Raw genomic sequence first — 18049 nt, 5'->3', positions numbered from 1 at the left:
AATTGTGCCCAGAGAGAAATATCTGCCATTACCTAGGAACAAACTCATAGCCTCCTGATTGTGAAGCGAGAGCCCCATCTCTAGGCCATCACACTGCTCCAGCAGAATATATGAGATTTGTCATCATTTTAGACATTGTCTATCCACTGCAGGATGAAGGCCTCTTCTGTATGTTTCCATCCAATATGGTCCTGAGCTTTTTTGCCAATTGGGCCTGCAATACTTGCTGATGTCATCAATCCATCTTGTTTTAGGGATATGAAATTACCATACATTAAATCAGTTACTGGTTCATTTGGACAGTATCACCTCAAGGACTGCATACCCAGAAAATAAAAACCCTTCAATCTTGTCAGAAGCAAAAACATTTATTCAGAGATGATTCTCTACTAAGTGGGCATCTTGCAGCTTGTATGTATATCCTAGCACCCTAAGATGGTCTTGTTGAAATTCAATAGCAAAATACCATGTTTCAATAGCTATTTTCTTATTATATATTGCATCTAAGTACATCCTCAACCTGAAATCAGTGTATTTTGCCTAAATTTGGTGGAGGGAGTATACCAATAGGAACAGGAATGAGAGTCAAATCATTCCCATCCCCACCTTTAGCATTCCTGGGAAAAGACCCAAAGTCTTTTGGGTCTAGACTGAAAGTCTAGGGAGTTTTATTGGTAGGTGATCAAGGGAGGGAATGTAGTTGTTTATGGATTTCACTGAATTTATTAACTCATTCCAATCCCACAGGATATTGTGAGCATACCACGTCAATGAGAAGAAAGCCAAGAACATAATAATAAATGAGTGAACTGGAATAACAACAACTCCCTCCCAATATTACAATGAGCAAATATAAGCCCCAAAGAAAACCCAAGAAATGTGCCCACAATTTTAATCAACAGGAATCAAAACTATGTTAAAATGAAAATAGTTTAAATCTATTTCCAGGACTGCAGCAAGTAGAGGCTGTACTTTTGGGGGAAGGGGGGGGAAGTATTCCACAAAGTGAGGACTATACCAAAGAAGTTCTGCTGTCTCACTCCTGCCTTGTGGACCTCACAAGGGGAGGGAAATTTCAGAAGGCCCTCTCTCAATGACTAAACCAAATGGACAGATTCTGACATATCCTGGTATACTCCAGAACGGGAATGGGTTGCCTCCCAAAGCCAGACATTTCTATTCCCATTTCCCACCATTCCATTCAAAAAGTGCAAAATCATACTGGGCTCTCATCCTTTAGTTTAGCTCTTACATAATAGCTCTTTAGCTACAGTATGTACATGGATATACAAACATCAAAATCCCAAACTGTCCATATCTAAGATCAATTTACAGACTCAGGCTGTTCGCAAGAATGAGGGCAAAAAAAAATATATATATCCAATCCCACAAAGCAAAAACAAGAGAGAACCATGGCAATTTATTGAAGACAATGCCCTTTGAAAAAATGCCTATGAAAATCTCATTTTCATAGCAAAAGAGACAGTAGCAGCCAATAAACCCTGGGCCATTGACAATTCTCTGGCCAACCAAAAGGAGGTGACTTCCCTGAAACAGTGGTCTCTAAAACCTAGCTCTGGTCCAGAATTGCTTCCTTCACTGCACAGAAAATGTTCAAAGCAAATCAGGCTCATGCATTTGAGTGCGATCCAGTTCCTATTTATGCAATAGATTGGCTGCAAGAAAGCAATGGCCAAATGCTGCCAACTGCTACCATTTGTGCTTACCCTTAGTATTAAAAATTCTCCAGGCAATGTGTCAAAAAAGTGGCCTTTTCTTAAAACGGCATCATGATGTAATCGGATCCAAAATTATGGATGAGACAAAGTATTGTGTTTCTGCATTATCAGAACAGATTACATATGATGAAGAGATGAAATATAGTGAAGGTCACCATTTTCTCAATGCCTCAACTTCCAAGATGTACTTTGTTGGCAATTTTCAGAAAACATGAGTTAAAAGTTCAGTTTGAAATAGGATGGGTGCATTGCTGTCTTCTTTCTTCAGAAGTAGGAATGCCTTCTGTAGACTGCAGCATTCCACACACACAAGCAGACATTAAACTGGGAAATGCGATAACTAGAAAGAAGAGTTTCCTCTTTTATCCAAAACAGAGAAACAATTAGCTTAAAAATCATGAGAAAGCCAACTGAGCTATCCCAAATGGATTTCCCAGTTTAAATGTTGTTGCCTTGTTTAGTTCCAAGCCAAATGATGTCAACACTGATGAATCAGGGACCAATTGACTATCTGGGCCCCACAAAAAGTGTATTTAACAAGACAAGTGAGACCTGGCTTGGGAATTGGCAGTACTTTAAAAAAAGTGAAGAGAAAAACAAAAAGAACACATACACAAAAAGAATAAACCAAGATGTTCCTTTACAAAGAAGTCAAAATAGGGGGAAACCTAGCTGGCAATAAGCAGTATCCAGCCTGCTGAAGAATGGCAGGTATGGGAGTGGACAGCGGAGATCCTCTGGACATACATATCTGGACATATCAACCAATGTAGATCCGATGGAAGTCATTGGCTCCAAATGCAGCATTGCACTTGGGACATTTGCGCTGCCGAGTGTCATAGCGAGTCTTCACACATTCAAAACAAAAGACGTGAAAGCATTTGGTGAGCACAGCATCCTTCTTCCGCATGTTGCAGCAGGGGCAGGTCAGGCGAGCCTTTGGGAAAAATAGGGCAGAGTTTAGGAGCAGATGTTTAACAGACAAATCCTCCCCTTTTAGTCCATGAGGGAGAAAATTCTTCATCCTGGAAAGGTGAGAGTTCTCTTTCCTTCCATAAAAGGACATTTTAAAAGTTCTGCTTACACAATATACTTCCCAAATGAGCCAGCCCCAACTAGTAGCATTTTCTATCTTTCTCCAAACCTACAAAGATATGCCCAAACCCACCACACCCAAGAGTCTATAGGCCTCAAATAAAATAAAATAAATAAATAAATGATCTACCTTATAGTCTTTGATCTCCTCCATGAGGATCTCATCACAGTTGGGAATCATGTCTGGTTTCTTAGTTGTCTCCAGTTTTCTTCGTAGCCGTGAAATATCCTCCTACAGGAAAAAATATTAGTCGGGTAGGCCTGTTATCTTCTTGCCTTTCAGATGGCAGGTTCCCATTGTAATGGAAATAAATCTGGTAAAAGGTTCATAAACACCTACATTTTGGCTTTTACCGCCCTACAGAGTTTCACATGAATTAGAAAAATTCATGGATCTATTTTAAGTTATTATGAAAATGAGAAAGCTGTAGTTCTTCCATTATTATTAGAGCCTTGGAGAACTCTTTTGGAACTCAAAACTGAATTAAAATTGATATGTGAATTGTAGGAGCTCCAGTGTTCAGTGCCAGCATTGACAACTAACAAAAGCAACAGTGGAAACAACTGAAAGTGAGCCATGTAACAGTGACCAAGCTATCAAACTACAGGAGCCAAAACACTGTCAGAAAACAAGAGGCAGCCATATAATCTGAATTAGTGAAACTGGAAATAAAGACAAATTGTGAGAGGTAGCTAGCCAAGCAAAGGACTGCATGCCAGTTACCTGGGCTCGTTTGAAATTGAACATGTCTTTTTCCTTTGTTACACTATTTTCCACAATCTCATCCTGGAAGTCATGCAATTTCTTCTGAGCCAGCTCCAATTGGGCCCGAAGGTCATCAGCTAGCTGAGCAGCATCCATAGCCTAAAAAACAAAACCGTAATGTTTCCCCATTCCACTTATTGAAATTAACACAAGAGATAGCAGCACTCTAAAGGTTAAATCAGAAGTTTCATCTTATTGCTTTGGGAATGTATGTCAACTTTTTTCTGGAGAAAAACAGAAAGGAGGGAGGGAGGGAGGGGTTCAGCACTTACCTACAATAGTCACTACTTCCAGTAGTGACTATTGTAGGGTAAATAACAGGGCCTCCTTGGCGTAGGACAAAACATCTATTTGAGAGCCCAATGGCCTTTTGCTTGAAGATTACAGCAGTATCAAAAGAAAATGAGGGGACTAGGGGACCTGTACCAGTTCTGACTGCAAAAACAAGTTGATTTGTTTCTCAAATCTAACTCTACAGAACATGTGGGTGAGCCTGTTTCTTTGGTTTGATGGTCCCCAGCCCATTCTACTAGCTTATTCTGCAGATAAACATGGAAATATTGCTGAAAGTCCAGGAAGGGAGGAGGGGAATGGAATGGGATTAAATGGAATATGTTAAGTAAGGGAGAGGGAATTGGGGGGAATGATGGGGGAGAAGAATCAGTCCAAAATATATACAAATACATTCTAAATCCCATCTCCTTATCCTATACCAAAAGCCAGTTAGGAAATCTTTATGGAAAGCTCTAGCCAAGAAGACAACCTAACACCTACCTTATTTTCATCTCACTGCAAATGCCTTTGCCCAGTTTCCTAGGCTTTTAAAATACTGCACAATGCTTTGTTCCCCCTTTAATTATTATAATTACTTTTGCTTCTTCCTTCTGAAAAATTATTTTTATACTGTGGTATTTTATTGGTTTTTTTTAAAAACCTGAAACTGTTTTTTAGCTTTTTACAAGCTGCCTTGGCACACTAATTAAAGAGAGGGTAGAGTGAGAAAATAAATTCCCCTGTGATCTACCATACAGAAATGAAACCTGGCAGAGAAAATTCCCCCATCCCCAGTGATCTATAGAGCCAACATCATTCCTATCTTCTGGTGTTCTCTGCAGGCCTCAGAGATTCCACCCTCCCCTGCTTTTGAAAATTCAGTGCTGGAGGATTTAGACTGAAGGCCAGGAGAAAAGAAAAAGGATTGCTTCTCCAAAAAAAAAAAAAAAAAAAAAAAAAAACCTGCACCAGTTAAAAGGGACTGTTCAGTCTTTTGTCTCAGAGACTGCTGTTTTTGTCAGCAATGTTAATGTGTTGTCCAGAAATGGCCAGAGAGGAGAGATCCAAAATTCTTGGGCTAAGGTTCACTCAAATGCTCAACTAATTGCTGATCTACAAATTAAGGCAGCCCTAGATGTCTGGTCAATGGGACCTGCAGCTCATTCTCATCTAAGAATTGAAGACACAGAACTTTGGTTGACACAAAATTATACGTTGCAGTCCTATTCTTTTCTGCATGTGTAACAATGCAATAATCAAAATCTCAAAACATTATTATCAAACTCTCTTCTTATGACATTCAGCCCCCACCCCCAGTTCATTCTGCTTTTCATTTATCCTCACAACCATTTTTTGCTGGAAACCTTCAAACCTTCTAATTATTTACATCAGACTACTCTATTAATTTTTTTTGAAGTTCAATTTTTTCCCCTCACTCTTGCTTCCTTTTGTCCATGAAATCACTTTGTAGCATTGCTTTTTCTCCTAATTATAGAATCATTTGCGATTTCTCTTCTTAGGAGAGAGAAATTTATCTGATCTAGCTATCTGTCCCTATGGAGAAACACATTTGAAAGGATTCACACAATCGGAATAGCTGTTTTTCATTTTGGGGGCCAACCTAAGTCTCTCAGGCTTTCAATAAAAATTTCCAGTCATCTAGGGAACCTATCTGTTTCTAAAATAGAGACGTTTGCAGCTGTCACTACATTCCACTCACCCTCTTGGTGCATATTTCATAAATAGATATATATAGTCTTAGCTTGAGGATCCATATTCAGTGACCATTCCAAATTGTAACGGTGCCGAACAAATGATAGTCATGACTAACCCTTGAAGTTACAGTCATCACAGCACCCACACACAGTCATATGATCAACAGGCACTTGGCAGTCCAGCCACATTTACAACCTCAGCATGCACTTCAGTTCCTATCTGCATATCTTCTCCCACCACCTCATGTCTGCCCTTTTGCCACCCTGCAATCCACCACTCCTGATGCCCCTGCCTCCGTGGACTCCGCCGACAACTGCTGGCCCTTTGTTGACACTAGGCGCACTTTTGACAGCAGCAAGAGGAAGAAGATAACATAGTTGGCTGGGGTGATCATTTAAATGGCAGCAGCAGAAGACGTGACAGCCAAAAAGGCAGAGATGGGAGACAGGCAGTGGTGGTTGAAGCGCACAGGTTGTAATGGGGGAAGCTGAAATGGAGGTGAGCCCAGCAGGTCAGTGGAGCCTCTGCCAAAGGCAACTCGCTGGGTCCAGCTGGGAAGGAAGCAGCAGGATAGAGCTGGCAGTTGTTGCAGGGCAGAAGTGCAAGGTCCTTATCTAATGATGGGGCAGTCCTCACCTAGTGACAAAAGCAGGACTACTAGACCTGGCCTTGCTAAGTGATACTGTTATGTGATGCTTCGCCTAATGACCATTATGCTTAACAACGGAAATTCCAAGGGTTGCTAAGTGAGGACTATCTGGCTTGCTTAACATTCACAGGATTAATTTTAAGAGCCTTCAGATTGAGCATATGAGAATCCAAGTTCAGAGTTTACAGCTGTGAAGAATGGAATCTTTTCCAGTTTCATTGCCCTGGAATAGCATGGTCTTTATCCTACAATAATCACTTAAAACTACTTAACTGAAGGGTGTCTAAGGAAATAGGAGCAACTTCTAGGAGGGAAATTCAAAGTGACTGCTTGTTTCTATAATGACCAGATTAAGTATCTTCCATGTGATTCTTATTTAGCATAAGGCTGATTGACAGAAGCCAGTTCAGGATGGAATTCCATGTAGATTTTGGTCAGGTTACACTAGGGGTGTCAAACTCACGTTATCAGTGTTGTCACATGACGTATCACAACTTTTTTCCCTTTGCTAAACTAGGCATGGCCAGCGCGTGATGCACCCGAGCCATGGGCCACAAGTTTGACAGCATTGGGTTACACCCAAGAATATCTTTCTTTAGAGAACTGATTAGGCACAAGGAAGAGGAAGCCAGGATAGTATTTATCATGGTGCCACTGCTCTTAACACATAATATTTGTGGATCTATTCCTATTTCTATTATACATAAAAATGCATAATACAGTATGTATAAATGTATATAGTGGGGCAAAAAAGTATTTAGTCAGCCACCAATTGTGCAAGTTCTCCCACTTAAAAAGATGAGAGAGGCCTGTAATTGTCATCATAAGTAGACCTCCACTATGAGAGACAAAATGAGAAAACAAATCCAGACAATCACATTGTCTGATTTGGAAAGAATTTATTTGCAAATTATGGTGGAAAATAAGTATTTGGTCACCTACAAACAAGCAAGATTTCTGGCTCTCACAGACCTGTAACTTCTTCTTTAAGAGGCTCCTCTGTCTCCACTCATTACCTGTATTAATGGCACTTGTTTGAACTTGTTATCAGTATAAAAGACACCTGTCCACAACCTCAAACAGTCACACTCCAAACTCCACTATGGTGAAGACCAAAGAGCTGTCGAAGGACACCAGAAACAAAATTGTAGACCTGCATCAGACTGGGAAGACTGAATCTGCAATAGGCAAGCAGCTTGGTGTGAAGAAATCAACTGTGGGAGCAATAATTAGAAAATGGAAGACATACAAGACCACTGATAATCTCCCTCGATCTGGGGCTCCACGCAAGATTCACCCCGTGGGGTCAAAATGATCACAAGAACGGTGAGCAAAAATCTCAGAACCACACGGAGGGACCTAGTGAATGACCTGCAGAGAGCTGGGACCAACGTAACAAAGGCTACCATCAGTAACACACTATGCCGCCAGGGACTCAGATCCTGCAGTGCCAGATGTATCCCCCTGCTTAAGCCAGTTCACGTCCGGGCCCATCTGAAGTTTGCTAGAGAGCATTTGGATGATCCAGAAGAGGATTGGGAGAATGTCATATGGTCAGATGAAACCAAAGTAGAACTGTTTGGTAGAAACACAACTCGTCGTGTTTAGAGGAGAGAGAATGCTGAGTTGCATCCAAAAAACACCATACCTACTTTGAAGCATGTGGGTGGCAACATCATGCTTTGGGGCTGTTTCTCTGCAAAGGGACCAGGACGACTGATCCGTGTACAGGAAAGAATGAATGGGGCCATGTATTGTGAGATTTTGAGTGCAAACCTCCTTCCATCAGCAAGGGCATTGAAGATGAAACGTGGCCGGGTCTTTCAGCATGACAATGATCCCAAACACACCACCCGGGCAATGAAGGAGTGGCTTCGTAAGAAGCATTTCAAGGTCCTGGAGTGGCCTAGCCAGTCTCCAGATCTCAACCCCATAGAAAACCTTTGGAGGGAGTTGAAAGTCCGTGTTGCCCAGTGACAGTCCCAAAACATCACTGCTCTAGAGGAGATCTGCATGGAAGAATGGGCCAACATACCAGCAACAGTGTGTGCCAACCTTGTGAAGACTTACAGAAAAAGTTTGACCTCTGTCATTGCCAACAAAGGATATATAACAAAGTATTGAGATGAACTTTTGATATTGACCAAATACTTATTTTCAACCATAATTTGCAAATAAAGTCTTTCCAAATCAGACAATGTGTTTGTCTGGATTTGTTGTCTCATTTTGTCTCTCATAGTGGAGGTCTACCTATGAAATTACAAGCCTCTCTCATCTTTTTAAATGGGAGAACTTGCACAATTGGTGGCTGACTAAATACTTTTTTGCCCCACTTACATATTATACATATCTGCATTTGTGGATCTATTCCTGTTTTTATTATACAACTTAGTTTGAGTCCCGTTTCTTTTATTTTTTTTAAAGTCTCCTTCACAAATGTAAAAAAACGAGGAACTTTTCCCACGGGATTTTAATTTCATTATACACACACACACACACACACTTATGACTACAATTGAGCCCAAAATGTGTTGCTAAGTGAGAAATTTGTTAAGTGAGTTTTGCCCCATTTTACGACTTCTCTTGTCACATTTGTTAAATGAATCACTGCGGTTATTAAATTAGTAACACCATTGTTATGTGAACCTGGTTTCCCCACTGACTTTGCTTGTCAGGAGGTTGCCACTGGTGATCACATGACCCCGGGACACAGCAACTGTCATAAATGTGAGTCAGTTCCCAAGTGTCTGAATTTTGATCATGTGACCATGGGGATGCTGCCACAGTCATAAGTGTGAAAAATGGTTATAAGTCACTTTTTTCAGTGTTGTTGTAACTTCGAACGGTCATTAAGTGAACTGTTGTAAGTCAAGGACTACCTGTATATATCTACTTACTTTCCGCTTGTTCATCTCCAGGGCCTGGGTTCGCAGGCCCAGCTCCTTTTCTCCAGTGCCAATGTTGTTTTGTAGCAGATGCTCTTTCTCCTCCAGCTTGCGCACAACTTGCAGCTGGGCATCCACCTTCAAGAGGCAAAAACAAGGAAGAGGGAAGCATTCGATTTAGGATTTTGCATTTGGTCAACTTATTTACGGTTCTGTCTCTTAGGATTGGAGTAAGTAAACTGTACAGTTCTTCTTGTTTTATAATAGGGATTGTGCTTTTTGCCCAATATGGAATGAGAAAGTTAGTACAGCCAATGGAAATCTTCCCTTTAATGGATCCTGAAATGTCAAGCAGTCATAGCTCACCTACTTCTAAGCAGGGCTACAAATTAAAAGATGCTGAGCCGCAGTGGTGCAGTGGATAGAATGCAGTACTGCAGGCTACTTCTGCTGCCTGCCGGCTGCCAGCAATTCGGCAGTTCGATTCTCACTGGCTCAAGGTTGACTCAGCCTTCCATCCTTCCAAGGTTGGTAAAATGAGGACCCAGATTGTTGGGGGCAATATGCTGACTCTGTGAAAGCACTTAAGAGGGCTGTAAAACACTGTGAAGCGGTATATAAGTCTAAGTGCTATTGCTATTGCTTCAGGAATCAATGTCTACGCTTAACACCACATTCTGCATTCCATATGCTTAAATAATGTATTTCAGATTTTAGTCTACCAAATACATTGTGACAAAACCGTAAGGCAACTATGGAAATTATGTCTCCAAAACACAAGAACTTTTTCAAATGGCTAATTTAGACTTTCATGCCTATGGCCCAAATCATGTAATTCAATATTCTTTATGGTATTAAGAAAGCGTTACCCCCCAAAATCCCGAGATATGACTTGCATGTTTGCACTTTTCAAACTGTTGCCCCCAAATCCACCTAATATCCTGCTTCCCTCTAAATAGTAAAGTTTCTTTCTTCATCTTCCTAGCATTCCTCTGCAAAGACCATGCCTGGATCAAAAATCTATTATTGCTTCAGAATAGGGATGAATTGAAATCCCCCCTCCCTTTAAAAAAATATGGCTTCTGCGGTATACAAGGGGCAAGTCATTAATACAGGGATATCACCTGAATGAGTAGGGTTGAAACCTGTAGCCCTTTTTTGAGTGACTACTCAGAATAGCTGCATTAAGGGTATTCTGGAGACTTAATGCATTTATCTGGGGAATGTGAAGCAAAAAAACCCATGCCACTAAAAATCAAACATTTCCCCCAAATGTTGGCAGCTTGACATTTGAAGGAATGTCTCAAAATGGGGCTGAAGTCACTCGTAGTTATAGGTTGTCTGCCCCTATGTAAAAAGATGCCATATTACCACCAAACTGCTCAAAACTGATCTCTGGAAGGCTAGGGACAGAGGATATTCCTCGGCCCTGGTCCTGTTAGATCTCCCAACAGCTTTTGATACCATCGACCATGGTATCTTGCTGCGGCGCCTCGAGGGGTTGGGAGGCACTGTTTTATGGTGGTTCTCCTCCTACCTCACTGGATGCTCGCAAGTGGTGTTGGCGGGGGGGCAGAAGTCGACCCCGAGGCCCCTCACATGTGGGGTTCCCCAGGGGTCAGTTCTCTCTTCCCTGCTGTTTAACATCTATATGAAGCCGCTGGGGGAGATCATCCGTGGTTTTGCCATGGTTTCTTCATGCTGATGATACCCAACTTTTTATATCCACCCCGAATCAGCCCAGTGATGCCCTCAACGTGATGTCCCAATGCCTGGAGGCGGTGCGGCTCTGGATGGGGAGGAACAGGCTCCGACTCAACCCTGCCAAGACCGAGTGGCTGTAGGTATCAGCGTCTCGGTTCCAAGGGAATATTCCATCTTTGGTCATAGGGGAAGAGGTGTTGCCCCTGTGGATAGGGCGCGAAACTTAGGCGTCCTCCTGGATGCACGGTTGATCTTAGAAGACCATGTTACGACCGTGACCAGGGGGCATTTGCCCAGATTCGCATTTGCCCAGGTGCGCCAGTTGCGCCCCTACCTGGACCGAGATGCCTTATGCACGGTCACCCATGCACTCGTCACCTCCCGGATCGACTATTGCAACGCTCTCTACATGGGGCTGCCCTTGAAAACCACTTGGAGGCTTCAGCTAGTGCAGAATGCAGCTGTGTGGGTAGTGATGGGAGCGTCCCGACACTCCCATGTCACACCCCTCCTGCGTGACCTGCATTGGCTACCGGTTGCCCTCCGGGTGAGGTTCAAGGTGTTGGTGATTACTTATAAAGCCCTACATGGCTTAGGCCCGGGGTATCTGGCGGATCACCTGCGGCCAGCAACAGCACCCCATCACCCCATGCGCTCACACAGAGAGGGCCTATTTGGGGTCCCGTCGGCCAAGCAATGTCGGCTGACGGCCCCTAGAGAGCGAGCCTTCTCTGTAGGCGCACCTACCCTTTGGAATCAGCTCCCCTTGGAGCTCCGGGTGGCCCCCAACCTTCGCTCCTTCCGTCGTGACCTTAAAACATGGTTGTTTCGCCAGGCTGACCTGGACTGAAGGGGTTTTAATGGGCATTTTAGATTCTTTTATCGTTTGAATTTTAATCTGGACTTGTTGTTGCTTTATTGCTGTGAGCCGCCCTGAGTCCTTGTGGAGAAAGGGCGACATATAAGTCTGATAGATAGATAGATAGATAGATAGATAGATAGATAGATAGATAGATAGATAGATAGAAAATTGTGGTAAAGATGTACACAAAACCCAGTCTTAAGATGCAGTCTCTCATTGATGACAACAACTGCATCTTTCAACTTATGTCTTGGTCAAAGAAGTTAGACTTCTGGGTTCCTATTTCGCTCCTCTTCTCATTTTCCCCACTTGCCTGTGTCTTCAGGGTAAGAACCTGGTCTGCCAGCTCTTCCTTTTCCTCTTTTAATAGCTTATGGATCTGGTTGGATTTGATGCGTTCCGACATGAGCTTGAAGTTGGCGTCATCTTTTTCCCTCAGCTGTTGCATCAGGCGGATGTTTTGCTCTTGCATGTCTTCAAAGGCCTGTCCTGTCACATCCATTTCAGATAGCAGGGCTTCTTCCTCCTGCAATTGAGAGGGAAACGGTTTCCACCTTTCCTGGATACTATGATACAAGTAGATAAATCTGTCAGCGCTTGACAGGAGGAGATATAAATGATGACTTTTGAGTAATATCATCATGCAATCAAATACAGGAAGTGTATTCTTTAATAGCTAGAATTGGGACTGTCAACTCAAGTCACTAAGCAAAGTGAAACAGCAACTGTGAAACAGCAACTGTGCTTAAAATCTCACTTCGGCTTTCCTTTGCTTTATGGACCTATGTCTTTTCTGCCCCAGCTACAGACCCCAAAGAATGCAGCAGACACAAAATCTATAAAAAGCTTATTTTACTCAAATAACTCAAATAATCAATGGCTGTTAATAAATTTTCAGACAGCCTACAAGAATTCTAAGATAAGGTCATCAGTCTTACTAGGGTTGGCAGAAAGCCCAGAAGCAATTTTGCAGAGAATCCAGACATGAAGGAGAGTGAACTAAAGTTGTTCCCTACAGCTTGCTGCAATCGGCATTCCTCCTTAAACAGGCTAAGGGAGTGGCCAATTAGTTCCAAGCCTTACTCTCGAGGAGACCTCCTCCCGAGAAGCAACTCCTGCCTTTTGGCAGCTCTGCGCGCCCGTGCATTGAGAAGAGGCTCCTCCTCTTCGTCCTCTTCACTTTACAACACTATGAAGATTGTAAAGGCAAAGACTGGCTGCAAAGTCACCTTTTCATCACCTTCGTAAGTGGAAAGGTTGCTGCATGAGGCAGTCACTAAATAGATTTTATATTGCAATCTATGTATTTACTTCAGACATCGGGACTCAAATATGTAACAGTAGCATTTGAACGCTGGCATCATCATAAACATGTCACCATTACGGTATCATCAGTTTGTGATAATGTTTGTTATGAAAAAGTAACTATCGGGAGCTTCTAGATTTTTTTTTTAGTTATTGGCATATAATTTAAACAAATTTATTAATTAACATAAATTATCTAATGTAGTATATCCTGGATTCTACCTTTCTGATACATATAACTGACCACAAATATGCATTTTCCTAGCGAAGTAGATGACTCCATTTGGACATGGATATCTGGTGGGGGTGGTAGTAAGAAGAGAGAAAAATATCAACATTCTAAACTCCAATCACCTCTTACCTAGTCATTAAGAGTAAATCAAAGATTTAGCATCCTTGAGGAATAAGACTATTAGCCCTACTTGCCTCTCAACCATCTCATTACTACTTCTTACCTGTTTTGCCATGGCTAGTTTCTTCTGCAAGTATTCTATTTGTTCTTCCACAGCCCGGATTTTTCGGAGAGCGTCCTCATCAGCCATCTTTTTGCTCTCTTTCTTCTCCTTATCCTCCAATTCCTTCAGTCTTTGCCTTAGCTCTTCCAACTATACAAAGCAGAATTGTCCAGGAGAAAAGGTTTTTTTTGAAGGAATAGAAAATGAATATGCAAACAGTAAAGGAGGAGGATAGCTCAAAGGTTCCTAAGGTTGTTCAGAATTACTTGGAGGAAGTAAAAAGAAGGCTAAATAGATTTGCTAATTAGCACTAGACAGAATGCCATCTTACAAAATTTCACAAAAAAGAGGACTGCATCAACCCACTGAACTGTACTGTGACAGTTGGAGAGAGGAAGAGGAGTCACATCACTGGTTTAAATGAAAAAACAAACAAACCCAGAACTGATTCCACTCCAGTTTTTGACACAAAAAGATGACGACTTGTGGCACGTTCTTTTGTATTCATTATAAGATCAGTATGTCACTAAAATCCAAATATTCTTGTTTTCCTGTTCTCTTTCTTTGGTTCCTGTTCTTTGTTTGTTCCATGTCTTTTTAGATTGCAAGGAAAAGGCAAGGATTCATTTTTATGGACTTGTAAGACAAACTACTTTTTAAAGCATCATAAAGCAACCTGGAAACTTGCAGTCGAATTAGAAGTGATCTCCATTGAATATTTAAAGTCTATCCCTTTATATTCTGCATTTCAAGCATTCAGATTCTGCTTGGTACAGTTCCAACTGACAAGCAGAATCTGAATGTTTGAAATACAAAATATTAAAGGATAGGCTTTAAATATTCAATGGAGATCACTTCCAATTCGACTCCAAGTTTCCAGATTGTTTTATGGTGCTTTAAAAATCAGTGTCCATTATATTATGGGAGAGATTAGAACAGAAAATACTTTGGACCACATCAAATATGATTACCTCAGCTTTAGACTTCTTTTCAGCAGCCATCAGTTGCACTTTGTCTCTCTGCTCTTTGGGGGCAGAGCGGTACATATCTAACAACAACTTCATTTCTTTCTGGCTCTCTTGTGCCTTCCTGAGTAGATTGGAAAATAAAACAGAATTTTTAAGGGTAAAACTGTATAGCACTGTCTAGTTGGAAACAACAATTCAGCTCACTCTTCCCACTAAGTTAGGGCTTATTGTCCCCAGGAGTCATGTTGGGGACAAAACAGGAAAAAAGGCTATTCATTTTGTTCTATAACTGTGCTGGAATAAATCAATAAATGATCTCGACTCTAGACAGTGTCACAACTGGAGGTTGCAACACCACTTCTTGCTAAGCGAAAGTTCCAAGAAGGTGAGTGTCTCATAGGAAAAAAACTGAAAAAATGCTGGTTGTGGAATATGATGGTATTGCTTATCATCAGCCCTTTGCAAGTGGCCTAGAAATTGCAACTTATATGGCTGGAAGGCTATTAATTGGTGCTGAATGCTGTGAGCATCTAGCACAGATGCTTCATCACTTTACTGGTGCAGCCAGCCTAGAAGCAATCCTAGGTGACTTCCACAAATCCAGCGATCCCCTTTGTAAATTGACAATATCTGCAAAATTTAACCCAATGTTAAAAAATGAAAAACACTTTTCAAGATCTAGGACCCAACTTCAATCCCTCTGTTATTTTTCTTCTCTCTTTTTTGGACACAGTAATGTCACAAAATAAAAATCATCTTCAGCTATCACAGTACAACTCTCCAATGAAAAAAAATATACAGATCAACTTACTTAAGATCTGCTTTCAATTGTTTGACCAACTCAGCTTCTCTCTTCCTTCCATCATCATGTTTCCCTTTGTCCTTCTCTTTGGTAGATTCTCTCTCCTTCTCAGATTCCTTTTGCTTCTGCTTTTCCCTTTCCCTTTCTTTCTCCTTTTCCCTTTCCCTTTCTTTTTCTTTCTCCTTTTCTTTCTCCCGTTCCCGCTCCTTTTCTCGTCTTTCCCTCTCCCGTTCTTCTTCATCTCTTTTTGCTTTAGTTTCCAAGGCATCCTCAGACGCTCCCTTGGAGGTTGCAGCATGAGAAGGATCCTCAGCTTCCTGTTTGATCTCTGGTGGTTCCTCCTTGGCATCTTCAGTGCTGGATTGGGAGTGCAGGACAGCACTGCCACTGCGAGAACGAGTCTGGAGTAGAAAAACAATTTATTAGGAATACTTTTGATATGGGTTTTCAAAAAAACACCTCTTCTTCTTTATCTTCATTTTACAGTGGTAACCAACACACACCAAAACAGAGTTTTAAAAATGGGGTAAGGTGAGACACTTTTTTATTCACTCAAATGTGAAATAGAGATCATTGTATATTATCCTTCATGCCCTGTGTAGTTGATACATGCAAATATTCTGCTCTGAAGATGTAACATTATTGATAGGAGCAAGAATGCTCTGTGCATAAAAATGGAAAGATACTTTAATTCCCACAATAGATGGCTGGCTGGAAAAAAAAACCTGATGAAATTAGCAGAGATGGCTAAATTGACTGACAAAAGAATACAGCTAACCTTGTTTCCAGTTGGAAACACTTCTCGACTTTGTGCCTGAGGTGGAAAAAAATGAAACTCCGACTTTGGGTTTTGCTGATTAGATAGGTTGTTGTAGAAATGGCTAGTATGTATTATTATGGAAAAGTAAAAAGTTGAGGCTGTATATTATTATTTTATTCTACTGTGCTAAAAAGGGTAGGAAGTCAATGCAATGCTATTCTTTCCTTTTCCCCTTTTATACTGCACTTGTCTTCCCTTCTTCCTCCCCGCTTTCCCAACTATTTTCATTTTTCTTTGTATTTTATATTTTGTTAAAACTAATAAAAAATTGGAACTTGAGGATGGAATATTACGCGGAATTCTGAGACATTATAATACATTCTGGGGGTGGGCCAGCAATCTTTAAAAACAATTTTTTCTGAACGAGGCCATGTATTGTAGTGTTCTGGACATGGTCCGGAACAGTTAAGAGAACCTCCTAAGATCTATCTCCAGACTGCAGTGTTTTCCGCACACAACTTGCTTTTCTTCAACTGTAAATTTCATTTACTGTACGTTTCTGTAAAAATAGCCCGAATGGATCAATTAAAGCAACTAAAACTATTTGGGTAATAGTTTAAGAAACATTTCTAATAGGAGTACTTATAAAATGATAACTATCAAGCACTGTCTTTAAAAAAGCACAGCTGGTCATGCAAACAATATCCCACATACTCTTCAAACCTGAACTAACACACATCCTTTTGCTTCCAGTTTTTTGAAACAATCTTTATTTTTCCATTTCCCTTACCTTGCTCAAGTCAGACTGAGCCTCCCTCAGCTTCCGCTTATATCTCAACACCTCCCCTTTTAGCTGGTGATTATGATTTTGGAGACTGCTGATGAGGTGGCGCATCTCTCGATTGATGGGGCCTACAACACACACACATAACAGATGTGTTATATCAACTTCTCCTCAATTTTGCCATTAATAACCATTCCTCAAATAAACTAATTCCTAGACTAATTTTAACCAATGAAAATTTATATCAGGGACGACTAATACAAGTCTCCAAAACAAATGAAATGTCACCTCTCAATGACCAAAGACTCTCCTTTTGACCTCTGATCATTTCCAGTTACTGAAATGCTGCACACAAAGAGAGTGTCATATTCATATTATTCACAAGAACTTTGTAGATGATCAAGTAGCAGCCATCCTTCAAAATGGTGCTTATAAAGGGCTTTAGCTCCTGCGATTCTAGCAATCCAATTACAAAAGGACCTATGGTGGAATAAAAAAAATTGCAAGAACACACAGAAAGTACCCTTAAAAAGCTCCATGCTAATAGATAAAAAATACTGTGCTATAGAAGTGGGAACCTCATGACTCACATCCATCCACCCATCCATTAGATTTATGTGTCATCGTGCTTCAGGCTTACTTAAAAGATCATATAAATTTTAAAACCAATGGCTCTTTTTAGTGTTCAGTCATAAAGAGCTATGTCATTGGTGAAGTTATGCAGTGTTAAAAAGATCACTTGTGCAAATGGTTTTGCAAAATCAATAAAGTAGGATCTCTATGAAAGACCTGGTATGAATTACCTGCTTGTTCGTTAGCTGCAAGAGTCTGTTCAAATTCAATCCGCAACATCTCATATTCCTTGCGGACCTGGGCAAGAGTGTCTTCCAGTTGAATAACCTCTGTTCGTAATTTCTTGTGTAAACTGACTTCATCCCGCTGGCAAGGCAAAACAATGGCTACTGCATTAATACTGCCATGATGTAGGCTGTAGATACATTTTCTAGAACCATAATTGGATATTTCGGTAGCAGAAATTATGCAGTTTACTTGAAACACAACTAAAATATGATATCTATTTCTGTCTGCACTTTTTTTTTTAATTATTCTAAACCCTTTCTGAGGGATTTTGGCCAGAATAGTTACTTGCTATTTATCTACTAGTAGCTTTTGTCTTTGCAATCTCCACCTGATTATCCTGATGTTGAAACACAGGCTTTAAAGTTTGTGTTGCAAAAATATTTTCACATTGAAATGTTCCAAGCCAGCAAGAACCACATATTACA

The 18049-nt window shown here is 40.9% G+C and overlaps 1 protein-coding gene across 2 annotated transcripts in view; it reads right to left on the bottom strand.

Annotated features, from left to right (window-relative positions):
- Positions 1-2362: 2362 nt before the first annotated feature.
- RNF20 (ring finger protein 20) overlaps positions 2363-18049 on the bottom strand; it is a 29003-nt gene continuing 13316 nt past the window's right edge. For both annotated transcript variants that reach the window (XM_034410623.3, XM_034410624.3), the window contains exons 11-20: positions 17567-17702; positions 16770-16891; positions 15229-15620; positions 14421-14538; positions 13450-13599; positions 12003-12215; positions 9136-9261; positions 3559-3699; positions 2965-3066; positions 2363-2676 (exon numbers count right to left, since the gene is read on the bottom strand). In XM_034410623.3, coding sequence (XP_034266514.2) covers positions 2500-2676; positions 2965-3066; positions 3559-3699; positions 9136-9261; positions 12003-12215; positions 13450-13599; positions 14421-14538; positions 15229-15620; positions 16770-16891; positions 17567-17702 — 1677 coding nt within the window. In that variant the 3' untranslated portion in view covers positions 2363-2499. The remainder of the gene's footprint in view (positions 2677-2964; positions 3067-3558; positions 3700-9135; positions 9262-12002; positions 12216-13449; positions 13600-14420; positions 14539-15228; positions 15621-16769; positions 16892-17566; positions 17703-18049) is intronic.

This window comes from Pantherophis guttatus, chromosome 2, assembly GCF_059756535.1.
Source record: "Pantherophis guttatus breed Tessera chromosome 2, ASM5975653v1, whole genome shotgun sequence".
Classification (NCBI taxonomy): domain Eukaryota; kingdom Metazoa; phylum Chordata; class Lepidosauria; order Squamata; family Colubridae; genus Pantherophis; species Pantherophis guttatus.
Note: the sequence above shows the minus strand (reverse complement) of the source record. Positions and strands in the feature narration are given on the sequence as shown.